The sequence below is a fragment of the Salvelinus fontinalis genome, chromosome 38 (assembly GCF_029448725.1).
Source record: "Salvelinus fontinalis isolate EN_2023a chromosome 38, ASM2944872v1, whole genome shotgun sequence".
NCBI lineage: Eukaryota > Metazoa > Chordata > Actinopteri > Salmoniformes > Salmonidae > Salvelinus > Salvelinus fontinalis.
Window position 1 is genome coordinate 652,682 of NC_074702.1, and position 13,663 is coordinate 666,344.

The 13,663-nt window shown below is 44.6% G+C and overlaps 1 protein-coding gene across 2 annotated transcripts in view; it reads right to left on the reverse strand.

Annotated features, from left to right (window-relative positions):
* zgc:158766 (uncharacterized protein LOC100009641 homolog) overlaps window positions 1-13,663 on the reverse strand; it is an 81,932-nt gene that overhangs the window by 59,859 nt on the left and 8,410 nt on the right. For both annotated transcript variants that reach the window (XM_055903092.1, XM_055903091.1), the window contains exon 2: window positions 5,047-5,244. In XM_055903092.1, the coding sequence (XP_055759067.1) occupies window positions 5,047-5,244 (198 nt within the window). The remainder of the gene's footprint in view (window positions 1-5,046; window positions 5,245-13,663) is intronic.

The following is a 13,663-nucleotide window of genomic DNA, read 5'->3' on the forward strand; positions in this document are numbered from 1 at the left end:
TGGCTTCATCAGACCAGAGAATCTATCTTGTTTCTCATGGTCAGAGTCCTTTGGCAAATTCCAAGCGGGCTGTCATGTGCCTTTTACTGAGGAGTGGCTTCCGTCTGGCCAATCTACCATAAAGGCTTCATTGGTGGAGTGCTGCAGAGAGGGTTGTCCTTCTGGAAGGTTCTCAGAGGAACTCTGGAGCTGTGTTCTGTCAACTGTGGGACCTTATATAGACAGGTGTGTGTCTTTCCAAATCATGTCCAATCAATAGAATTTACCACAGGTGGACTCCAATCAACTCATTGATACATCTCAAGGATGATCAATGGAAACAGGACGCACCTGAGATCAATTTCGAGTCTCATAACAAAGGGTCTGAATACTTATGTAAATAAGATATCTGATATACACATACATACAATTCACAGATGTAAGCTCTTAATTTGTCACAGCAAAAGAATCCTGCAGCGACAGGATTTGAACATTGAATGTTTTTTATTTTTTATAAATTAGCAAAAATTTCTCAAAATCTGTTTTTGGCTTTGTCATTATGGTATTGCTTGCAGATTGATGAGGATTTTATTTAATCAATTTTAGAATAAGTCTGTAACGTAACCAAATGTGGAAAAAGTCACGAGGTCTGAATACTGTCCAAATGCCCTGTAAATGGCTCAAACATACATTCCACTTTTATAGAGAGAGGCACCCTCTTTTCATAGCACTTGAGTGAATCATCGTTCTCTTTTCAACGTCATTCCAATGAGCTGATTCCTCGGGATCCTGGAGGCTCGCGAAACCTGCCCGTTCAGGCCCGGTTACTAAGCAACCACAACCCAAACTCTAAACCATGACACTGTCATACAAAGAGCTGTTAAAAGTAGACAAACAGTACTCAGTGTCCCAAATGGCACTATATTGTACAGTGAACTACTTTTGACCAGAGCCCTATGGTCAAAAGTAGTGCACTAAATAGGGAATAGTGTGCCATTTTTTTGTCTATTTCCCATTGGCTTAACTGCTGTAAAAGTGAAGGAAAAGCATTGAAAAAGCCAGCGTTGCCTGGCGACTGATCATATTGCTGTTGACACCAAGCCTCTCACACACGGGGAGTTTTTCTCAGCGGCTAGCCAGGCTTAGATAGCGAGATAAAACTAACGCTGTGTGGCTATGAGGCTCTCCAATACAGAGGAATAGGCTGTGTGGCTATCAGGCTATCCATCATAGTGTAATCACAGCAGATGAATACAGAGGAATAGGCTGTGTGGCTATGAGGCTCTCCATCACAGTGTAATCACAGCAGATGACTACAGAGGAATAGGCTGTGTGGCTATCAGGCTCTCCAATACAGAGGAATAGGCTGTGTGGCTATCAGGCTCTCCATCACAGTGTAATCACAGCAGATGAATACAGAGGAATAGGCTGTGTGGCTGTGAGGCTCTCCATCACAGTGTAATCACAGCAGATGAATACAGAGGAATAGGCTGTGTGGCTGTGAGGCTCTCCATCACAGTGTAATCACAGCAGATGAATACAGAGGAATAGGCTGTGTGGCTATCAGGCTCTCCATCACAGTGTAATCACAGCAGATGAATACAGAGGAATAGGCTGTGTGGCTATCAGGCTCTCCATCACAGTGTAATCACAGCAGATGAATACAGAGGAATAGGCTGTGTGGCTGTGAGGCTCTCCATCACAGTGTAATCACAGCAGATGAATACAGAGGAATAGGTTGTGTGGCTGTGAGGCTCTCCATCACAGTGTAATCACAGCAGATGAATACAGAGGAATAGGCTGTGTGGCTATCAGGCTCTCCATCACAGTGTAATCACAGCAGATGAATACAGAGGAATAGGGTTTCGGGGCCTTTGGTCATGGAGACATGGAGCCCTCTCTAACCCACAGCAATTAAAGCTGCTGGGAGAGCCAGGATTAGATGACAACCTGGAGCCCTGAGCCCAGGGATGGTGGCTCTCAGGCAGACCACAGTTTCCTCTCTGTTTCGGTCTCTATTCAGAGCAGGAGGGCGTCCCAAATGACATCCTGTTCCCCATATAGTACACTACTTTTGACCTGGTAGTGCATTATATAGGCAATAAGGTGCGATTTGGGGCTCAACCTCTGTCTCATTCCAGAGTTGTCTCTGTGTTTCTGTGTGTATGGCTCCAGAGCAGAATGGCTGCATGGCTTTCTGTCTGATTTCTATGAACAATGATCCATTCTGTCTCACTCTGTTGCTCCCCCTCACCCTCTCAGCAGAGATATTTCACACTCCTCTCTCTCTCTCTCTCTCTCTCTCTCTCTTTCCCTCTCTCTCTCTCTCTCTCTCTCCCTCTCTCTCTCCCTCATCTCTCTCTCTCTCCTCTCTCTCTCTCTCTCTCTCTCTCTCTCTCTCTCTCTCTCTCTCTTTCTCTCTCTCTTTCTCTCTCTCTCTCTTTCTCTCTCTCTCTCTCCTTCCCAGATTAGGAAATGCTTCAGCTGTAGCTGGTTGTTTTAGTGTATTAGTGTATTATTGTATTAGTGTTCTGTGTTGTAATGGTGTCTATAAGGGTGTGTATTAGTGTTCTGTGTTGTAATGGTGTCTATAATGGTGTGTATTAGTGTTCTGTTCTCATCACAGTGTTGTAATGGTGTCTATAATGGTGTGTATTAGTGTTCTGTTCTCATCACAGTGTTGTAATGGTGTCTATAATGGTGTGTATTAGTGTTCTGTTCTCATCACAGTGTTGTAATGGTGTCTATAATGGTGTGTATTAGTGTTCTGTTCTCATCACAGTGTTGTAATGGTGTCTATAATGGTGTGTATTAGTGTTCTGTGTTGTAATGGTGTCTATAATGGTGTGTATTAGTGTTCTGTGTTGTAATGGTGTCTATAATGGTGTGTATTAGTGTTCTGTTCTCATCACTGTGTTGTAATGGTGTCTATAATGGTGTGTATTAGTGTTCTGTGTTGTAATGGTGTCTATAATGGTGTGTATTGGTGTTCTGTGTTGTAATGGTGTCTATAATGGTGTGTATTAGTGTTCTGTGTTGTAATGGTGTCTATAATGGTGTGTATTAGTGTTCTGTGTTGTAATGGTGTCTATAATGGTGTGTATTAGTGTTCTGTTCTCATCACTGTGTTGTAATGGTGTCTATAATGGTGTGTATTGGTGTTCTGTGTTGTAATGGTGTCTATAATGGTGTGTATTAGTGTTCTGTGTTGTAATGGTGTCTATAATGGTGTGTATTAGTGTTCTGTGTTGTAATGGTGTCTATAATGGTGTGTATTAGTGTTCTGTTCTCATCACAGTGTTGTAATGGTGTCTATAATGGTGTGTATTAGTGTTCTGTTCTCATCACAGTGTTGTAATGGTGTCTATAATGGTGTGTATTAGTGTTCTGTTCTCATCACAGTGTTGTAATGGTGTCTATAATGGTGTGTATTAGTGTTCTGTTCTCATCACAGTGTTGTAATGGTGTCTATAATGGTGTGTATTAATGTTCTGTGTTGTAATGGTGTCTATAATGGTGTGTATTATTGTTCTGTGTTGTAATGGTGTCTATAATGGTGTGTATTAGTGTTCTGTGTTGTAATGGTGTCTATAATGGTGTGTATTAGTGTTCTGTGTTGTAATGGTGTCTATAATGGTGTGTATTAGTGTTCTGTGTTGTAATGGTGTCTATAATGGTGTGTATTGGTGTTCTGTGTTGTAATGGTGTCTATAATGGTGTGTATTAGTGTTCTGTGTTGTAATGGTGTCTATAATGGTGTGTATTAGTGTTCTGTGTTGTAATGGTGTCTATAATGGTGTGTATTAGTGTTCTGTGTTGTAATGGTGTCTATAATGGTGTGTATTAGTGTTCTGTGTTGTAATGGTGTCTATAATGGTGTGTATTAGTGTTCTGTGTTGTAATGGTGTCTATAATGGTGTGTATTAGTGTTCTGTGTTGTAATGGTGTCTATAATGGTGTGTATTAGTGTTCTGTTCTCATCACAGTGTTGTAATGGTGTCTATAATGGTGTGTATTAGTGTTCTGTTCTCATCACAGTGTTGTAATGGTGTCTATAATGGTGTGTATTAGTGTTCTGTTCTCATCACTGTGTTGTAATGGTGTCTATAATGGTGTGTATTAGTGTTCTGTTCTCATCACAGTGTTGTAATGGTGTCTATAATGGTGTGTATTAGTGTTCTGTTCTCATCACTGTGTTGTAATGGTGTCTATAATGGTGTGTATTAGTGTTCTGTTCTCATCACAGTGTTGTAATGGTGTCTATAATGGTGTGTATTAATGTTCTGTGTTGTAATGGTGTCTATAATGGTGTGTATTAGTGTTCTGTGTTGTAATGGTGTCTATAATGGTGTGTATTAGTGTTCTGTGTTGTAATGGTGTCTATAATGGTGTGTATTGGTGTTCTGTGTTGTAATGGTGTCTATAATGGTGTGTATTAGTGTTCTGTGTTGTAATGGTGTCTATAATGGTGTGTATTAGTGTTCTGTGTTGCAATGGTGTCTATAATGGTGTGTATTAGTGTTCTGTGTTGTAATGGTGTCTATAATGGTGTGTATTAGTGTTCTGTGTTGTAATGGTGTCTATAATGGTGTGTATTAGTGTTCTGTGTTGTAATGGTGTCTATAATGGTGTGTATTAGTGTTTAGATTAGATCTGATTAAAATAGTAATAGTAACCATGATGGGAGTCTTTTGGCCAGACTTTATAGTCTCTGTCTGTCTGCTCCACTTTATAGTTGATCTTTAGGTTCAGTTTATTTCCTTCCTCTCTGTCTTTTCTCAGCCTTATAGCCCCATGATGTCTCTTCAGTGAGACTAAAGCCAGGAGAGATCAAGGTTCACATAGAGCATCTCTCTCCACGGCTCCAATAGTTCCACAGGAAAGGGAAGCTGCCTGTGTTACGTTTCCAAAGCATTCATATTCACTTCAAACCTTCCTGAACTCTGTTGCTTTGTAGAGTACTATCTCTCTCGGTCTCTCTCTCTTTTTCTCTCTCTCTTTTCTCTCTCTCTCTCTCTTTCTCCTTTCCTCCCTCCTTCCCTCTCGCCATCCCTCCCCTCCACTCACACAAGTCTCTTGTTGGATTCTCTGCAGGATCCTCTTGGCAGGAAGTAAGAAGTCGATGAGGCATCGCAGTCCGTCCCCACGGTACTGCCTCTCCACCACGCTGAACAGCTGCCACAGGACGGTGGACGCAGTGGCACTGAATGGAGGGTACAGCGCAGACAGGGTGCTCTGGATACAACTGTCCAGGGACTCAGAATCCTGTAGGGGCAGAGGAGAGGAGGAGAGAGGTGGATTAGATACAGTCCTGCCTGGGCAGAGGAGAGGAGGAGAGGAGGAGGAGAGAGGTATATTAGATTGTCCACGGATGTCAAATGGATGTCACATGGCTAAAGAGAGAGGGGGGAAAAGAAAGAGAGAGCGATAGAGAGAGAGGGAAAGAGAGAGAGAGAGAGAGAGAGAGAGAGAGAGAGAGAGAGAGAGAGAGAAGAGAGAGAGAGAGAGAGAGAGAGAGAGAGAGAGAGAGAGAGAGAGGGAAAGAGAGAGAGAGAGAGAGAGAGAGAGAGAGAGGGAGAGAGAGAGAGGGAAAGAGAGAGAGAGAGAGAGGGAGAGAGAGAGAGAGAGAGAGAGAGAGAGAGAGAGAGAGAGAGAGGGAAAGAGAGAGAGAGAGAGAGAGAGAGAGAGAGAGAGAGAGAGAGGGAGAAACAGAGAGATTTTTTACAAATATAGTTATTTCACCTGTCCCCTTCATGGTGTAATGATGAAGCTCATAGATCACCCGTTGGTAATGAACATGTGCAGACATTGGCAGGTTTTATCTAAGCTACTGTACGTATGAAAAGTGTTCCTTGCTTGAGGCCAACATTCAGCATAAAGACTTCTTATATAACGTGTATACCCACAGCGCACACCCACAGTGCACACCCACAGTGAAAACACTTTGGCACAGCACTGTGAGATATTGTCATCACTGACCTTATCATGACACGCTTATAATAAATCCCGCAATCAGACAAACCATCAAACAGGCAAAGCGTCAATACAGGACTAAGATGGAATCCTACTACACCGGCTCTGATGCTTGTCGGATGTGGCAGGACTTGCAAACTATTATGGAATACAAAGGGAAACCCAGCCGCGAGCTGCCCAGTGACACGAGCCTACCAGATTAGCTAAATGCTTTTTATGCTCGCTTCGAGGCAAGCAACACTGAAGCATGGCCTCCTGGGTGGCGCAGTGGTCTAGGGCACTGCATCGCAGTGCTAACTGCGCCACCAGAGTCTCTGGGTTCGCGCCCAGGCTCTGTCGCAGCCGGCCGCGACCGGGAGGTCCGTGGGGCGACGCACAATTGGCATAGCGTCGTCCGGGGTAGGGAGGGTTTGGCCGGTAGGGATATCCTTGTCTCATCGCGCTCCAGCGACTCCTGTGGCGGGACGGGCGCAGTGCGCGCCAGCCAAGGGGGCCAGGTACACGGTGTTTCCTCCGACACATTGGTGCGGCTGGCTTCCGGGTTGGAGGCGCGCTGTGTTAAGAAGCAGTACGGCTGGTTGGGTTGTGCTTCGGAGGACGCATGGCTTTCGACCTTCGTCTCTCCCGAGCCCGTACGGGAGTTGTAGCGATGAGACAAGGTAGTAATTACTAGCGATTGGATACCACGAAAATTGGGGAGAAAATGGGTTAAAAAAAATAAATAATAATAATAAAAATTAAAAAAAACACTGAAGCATGCACGAGAGCACCAGCTGGTCCGGACGACTGTGTGATCACGCTCTCCGTAGCCGATGTGAGCAAGACCTTTAAACAGGTCAACGTTCACAAAGCCGCGGGGCCAGATGGATGACCAGGACGTGTACTCAAAGCGTGCGCAGACCAACTGGCAAGAGTCTTCACTGACATTTTCAACCTCTCCCTGACTGAGTCTGTAACACCTACATGTTTTTAACAGACCACTATCGTCCCTGTGCCCAAGAAAGCGAAGGTAAACTGCCTAAATGACTACCACCCCGTAGCGCTCACGTCTGTAGAATTTCCACAAGCATTTTGCTACACTCGCATTAACATCTGCTAACCATGTGTAGGTGACCAATTTAATTTGATTTGATTTGGTAGCCATGAAGTGCTTTGGAAGGCTGGTCATGACTCACATCAACACCTTCATCCCAGAAACCCTAGACCCACTCCAATTCACATACCGCCCCAACAGATCCACAGACGACGCAATCTCAATCGCACTCCACACTGTGCACTTTCCCACCTGGACAAAAGGAACACATATGTGAGAATGCTGTTCATTGACTACAGCTCAGCGTTCAACACCATAGTGCCCAGAAAGCTCATCAGTAAGCTAAGGACCTTGGGACTAAACACCTCCCTCGACTGTGTGGCCAAGCACGACTCCAACACCATCATTAAGTTTGCTGACGACACAACAGTGCTAGGCCTAATCACCAACAACAATGAGACAGCCTATAGGAAGGAGGTCAGAGACCTGGCAGTGTGGTGCCAGGATAACAACCTCTCCCTCAACGTGAGCAAGACAAAGGAGCTGATCGTGGACTACAGGAAACGGAGAGCCAGACTCGCCCCCGTTCACATCGACAGGGCTGTAGTGGAGCGGGTCGAGAGTTTACAGTTCCTTGGTGTCCACATCACCAACAAACTATCATGGTCCAAACACACCAAGACAAGACAAGTCTTGAAGAGGTCATGACAACACCTTTTCCCCCTCAGGAGACTGAAAACGTTTGGCATGGGTCCCCAGAACCTCAAAAAGTTCTACAGTTGCACCATCGAGAGCATCCTGACCGGTTCCATCACCGCCTGGTATGGCAACTGCTCGGTATCTGACCGTAAGGAGCTACAGAGGGGCCCAGTACATCACTGGGGGCAAGCGTCCTGCCATCCAGGACCTATATACTAGGCGGTGTCAGAGGAAGGCCCAAAAAATTGTCAAAGACTCCAGTCACCCAAGTCATAGACTGTTCGTAAGTCTAGGTCCAAAAGGCTCCTTAACAGATTCTACCCCCAAGCCATAAGACTGCTGAACAATGAATCAAATGGCCCCCGAACTATTTACACTGACACCCCACTCCTTTGTTTTTACACTGCTGCTACTTACTGTTTATTATCTATGGATAGTCACTTTACCCCTACCTACATGTACAAATGACCTCGACTAACCTGTACCCCCGCACATTGACTCGGTACCGGTACTCCCTGTATATAGCCTTGTTATTGTTATTTTATTGTGTTATTTAATTTTATTTTTAACTTTAGTTTATTTAGTAAATATTTTCTTAACTCTATTTCTTGAACTGCATTCAGCGCATATGACAAATAAAATTGTATTTGATTTGATTTACGCTCAACCTGCTCAGTGTTGTATTGATTTGATTTACGCTCAACCCACTCAATGTTCCACCACAGAACACCAGAATATTGACTGAAACAGTAGAACCAGTTCACCTGCTTTTACACTATGATTGACTAGTAGTAGTTTCACCATATTAAATGTTCAGTTCACCTAACAGGGTTGTTTTTTAAAGGAGTAGTTTCACCATATTAAATGTTCAGTTCACCTAACAGGGTTGTTTTTTAAAGGAGTAGTTTCACCATATTAAAATGTTCAGTTCACCTAATCTTTTTAACCTTTTTTTTAACCTTAAATGAATCCCTCTTTCACAAGAAATACCTAATCATTTCCAGAAATGACTTTGTCAAAGGAACAATATAATGAGGTGAAGATCTTCCTAGAAGTCACAGAGGGAATGCTTTAAAAGGTCTTTATTTATATATAAAAATCCGATTTATAGAATTATCCATGTGGTCTACAGTATAATGAAGGGAACTTCATTTAATATAACAGGCTTTTAAAAATGCAATATTTGTGCACAATATCTACTTTAAATAACAAAGGGACGCAAAAGGCATTCATTTTGTGGAACAACCCGTATAACAGCATAACAGAGAGAGTGTCCCTGTCATGTTTCTGTTTGGGTTGTGGGACCTCAGAGCTGTGACACACACACACACACCCTCTAACTCTCCAGGAAGTCAGTAGGTCGCAGGACACATCCTACGTGATGGCCTTTCCATTAGAGACAGGGGAAACATCTGGACGGGTGACGTCATGGACAGAGGAGAGCGGACACAAACCCCCGGCCTGGAAAGTCCAGTCTCTCTCTACCCTGGTCATCTGCCCTGGTCATCCCGGTCAGCATTGTGTCTGTAGCGTAATGGCTTTTCCCTAATGAGGAGCCAGGGGATGTAATGGTATAATGTAACCTAACCCACTAGCAACAATAACGTCAGTGCTACTAACTGAACCTGACCCTGTAACACCAGGGACCTGTAACACCATGGACCTGTAACATCAGGGACCTGTAACACCAGGGACCTGTAACAGCAGGGACCTGTAACAGCTCAGTAGTGTTGACATGACATTGTAATGTCAGTGCTGCTAACTACACCTGACCCTGTAACACCAGGGACCTGTAACAGCTCAGGGACCTGTAACACCAGCGACCTGTAACAGCTCAGTAGTGTTGACATGACATTGTAATGTCAGTGCTGCTAACTACACCTGACCCTGTAACACCAGGGACCTGTAACACCAGGGACCTGTAACACCAGCGACCTGTAACAGCTCAGTAGTGTTGACATGACATTGTAATGTCAGTGCTGCTAACTACACCTGACCCTGTAACACCATGGACCTGTAACACCAGCGACCTGTAACACCAAGGACCTGTAACACCAGGGACCTGTAACACCAGGGACCTGTAACACCAGCGACCTGTAACAGCTCAGTAGTGTTGACATGACATTGTAATGTCAGTGCTGCTAACTACACCTGCCCCTGTAACACCATGAACCTGTAACACCAGCGACCTGTAACACCAAGGACCTGTAACACCAGGGACCTGCAACACCAGGGACCTGTAACACCAGGGACCTGTAACACCAGGGACCTGTAACAGCTCAGTAGTGTTGACTTGTCACGGTAAAGTCAGCCACATGACCAGAGGACAGGGTGTATAAAGACACAATACGATCTCTCTGGTACTAGAGGATTGTTGTTTGTCTCAATGAGGATGACCTGCTCTAGTAGACATAGGTAGTGTCTCAAATGGCACCCTAGTCCCTATAAAGTGCCCTATGGGCCCGGGTCAAACGTAGTGCACTATATAGAGAATATGATTCCATTTGGGACACATTGAGGATAACCCTCATGACAGGACTGGTAGACATGTTATTCACCATTCAGCCTCTGACCTCTGACCTGTGTCCAGTCAGCCACGGGGCCACTGTGACATCACCAAGGCCAAACTGCTGCCTGTCGGTTGGAACGCTCCTTCCCTTCCACAATAGAACACAACAGTGGACTGGAACAGTGGAATGGAACAGTGGAACACTCCAGGCTCTTCCACTGACAGCCACACAGATAGAACTCACTGCCAGGGAAAGTCCGGCACAGAAACAACAGGGCTGCCTCCCAAAGGGCACCCTATTTAGTGCACTACTTTTGACCAGGGCTTACATAGGGCACTACAGTATATAGGTAGTGCACTACAGTATATAGGGAATAGGATTCCATTTGGGACACATCCCAACACTGTATACACAGGGGTGAATCTAGAAAGGCCGTTAGAGAGAGTTCACTATGCAGACAGTTTATTTACAGTTACAGGTGTTTATCAAACTGAGATATGCAACTGTCTGTCAGATCACAACAGCTGGTTTGAGTCAGTCAACATTCTCAGAGCAATTTCACCGCCCCCAAAATTCCAATCCAACCCCCCCTCGTACGACAGTCCAGAATTGAGATGTGTCACATTGTTGAAATGATTTGTTTGGTATTTCAGCCCCACCATCATCTCAGAGAGTGACTGTAACAGAGTGTGTTGTTGGTAGACAGCTCTCCTACAAGACCTTCATTGTTCTGTTCTTCCCCTCTCTAACTGCTATGGTCTGGATGCCCCTTCCCACCTCCATTAGCAGGCCCAGTCTGGCTCTGAGGGAAACCAAAACGTCTCTCTCTGAGCAGGCTATGGTCTCATCCCAAATGGCACCCTATTACCTATATAGTGCACTACTTTTGACCCGGGGGACTGTGGGGATTATGGACCCTGGTCAACAGTAGTGCACTATATAGAGAATAGGGTGCCATATGGGACACAGCCCATAGTCACTAGTGGAGCAGGGAGAGAAGAATAAACATGGCGTTTACTAGAGGGAAGGTAACAATGGGAGGAAAGCAGCCATTACTACATGCTTTTAAAAACAGCCCAGAGAGAGAGAGAGAGAGAGAGAGAGAGAGAGAGAGAGAGAGAGAGAGAGAGAGAGAGAGAGCGCAGTTCTTCAGGTTCCCAAGCCAGCGATGGTAACAGTGATTTATCAGCAGGGCCTTTTGTTTGAGCTCTGGACTATAAATCAGCTGCTTATTCAACCGGTTGCACCGACCCAAGTGACCAGACAGGGAATCTGAATGAATGAGAACCACTTCTGAAACTGCACAGTCCAAACAATGGCTACACACACACACACACACACACACACACACACACACACACACACACACACACACACACACACACACACACACACACACACACCAATGTTTACACTTTGAGTGGTTGCATCAAGACTGTAGTTAAAAACATTTTACTTTTTTTTAAAAACATTTTAGTCATTTAGCAGACGCTCTTATCCAGAGCGACTTACAGTAGAGTGCATAGATTTTATTACATTTTACATACTGAGACAAGGATATCCCTACCGGCCAAACCCTCCCTAACCCGGATGACGCTATGCCAATTGTGCGTCGCCCCACGGACCTCCCGGTTGCGGCCGGCTGCGACAGAGCCTGGGCGCGAACCCAGAGACTCTGGTGGCGCAGCTAGCTCTGCGATGCAGTGCCCTAGACCACTGCGCCACCCGGGAGGTCACTCTATTCCCTATTTACCAGAGTCCTAAAGACCACCCTGGTCAGAAGTAGTGAACTATATAGGAGCTAGGGTTAGTTGTAGGGTTAGGGTTAGGAGCTAGGGTTAGGTTTAGGGTTAGGATAAAGTTTAGGTTTTTGGGTTAAGGTTAGGGTTAGGGTAAGAGTACGGGTTAGGATTAGGGTTAGGTTTGGGGTTAGGGGTTAAGGAAAATAGGATTTTGAATGGGACTGAATTGTATGTCCCCACAAGGTTAGCTGTACAAGACTGTGTGTGTGTGTGTGTGTGTGTGTGTGTGTGTGTGTGTGTGTGTGTGTGTGTGTGTGTGTGTGTGTGTGTGTGTGTGTGTGTGTGTGTGTGTGTGTGTGTGTGTGTGTGTGTGTGTGTGTGTGTGTGTGTGTGTGTAGTGGTAGAACTCTGGCTAGGTAATTAGTGGGATGGGTCGGATGATCCAGGTGTGAGAGGTGTTGTCATTCTTCCCTTCAGTACGACACAGACAGACAGACAGACAGACAGACAGACAGACAGACAGGCAGGCAGGCAGGCAGGCAGGCAGGCAGGCAGGCAGGCAGGCATCTGGTTCAGAAACACATAGAACAAACAGACAAAAGAGGGGGAGAGAGAGGGAGAGGGAGAGAGAAAAGAGAGGGAGACAGAGAAAAGAGAGACAGAGAGAGAGAGAGAGAGAGAGAGAGAGAGAGAGAGAGAGAGAGAGAGAAAGAGACAGAGGGAGAGAAAGAGAGAGAAAGGGAGGGAGAGAAAGAGAGTCCAAAGACAAGTCCAAAGAAATACACCAGAATTAGACCGCTTCCATTGGTAATGAAAATACAAAAAAGATAATGCATTTTTTGTCTCGTCCTAAATTCAAGTCCACATTCAAGTCTCCAATTTAAATCACTTCCAACCCAAGAGCTGAGCCCAGAAACGAGCCCTCTCAGTCAGCTGGTGTTGGACCTAACCCTGCTTCAAAAGACAGAATTCAAATTAACTAAATCCTGAACCAATCAAAGGACTCATATTTACAACATTGGAAAAACTAAACACAATCTCAAAGCCGAATAAATTGCTATCTGTCCCTAAACAGAGAATATGAAATGGCTGATTCTCTACTCTGTCAGAGATACGAAGCAGAGACAGATCTTTACCAAGTACAGACTGAGTGACCACCAACTGGCAATTAGAAACCAGCAGACACAAAACCACATGGTAACCCAAAGAGGAGCGTCTATGTGGTCACTACACGACAGGGGAGGTAGAGACAGAGATGCACTTTCTCCTCCAGAAATATTCCTCACCAAGAGATACATCACTACATATTAAACCCAGAGGAAAAACTAAAATACTCATGGGCTCCTCTTGCAGCCAAATATGTATTTGCTTGCCATAGCCTGAGGGACACTGCATAGTAAGCTTTAACTTATTATTGTTATTATTATTATTATTGTTGTTGTGATTATTATTCCAAATAGTAGTGTTACGGGTAGTAGGGGTGATGGTAACAGTAGTAGTTTAATGATGGTGGTATTGTAGTAGTAATGATGATGGTAGTTGTAGTACTGATGTAATGGTAAGTTAGTTATAGTTGTAGTAGTAGAGATATTAGTGGTAATGCTAGTAGTAGGGATATTAGAGGTAGAAATGCTACTAGTGGTAATGGTAGTAGTAGAGATTTTAGAGGTAGAAATGCTACTAGTGGTAATGGTAGTATAGATATTAGATGTAGAAATACTACTAGT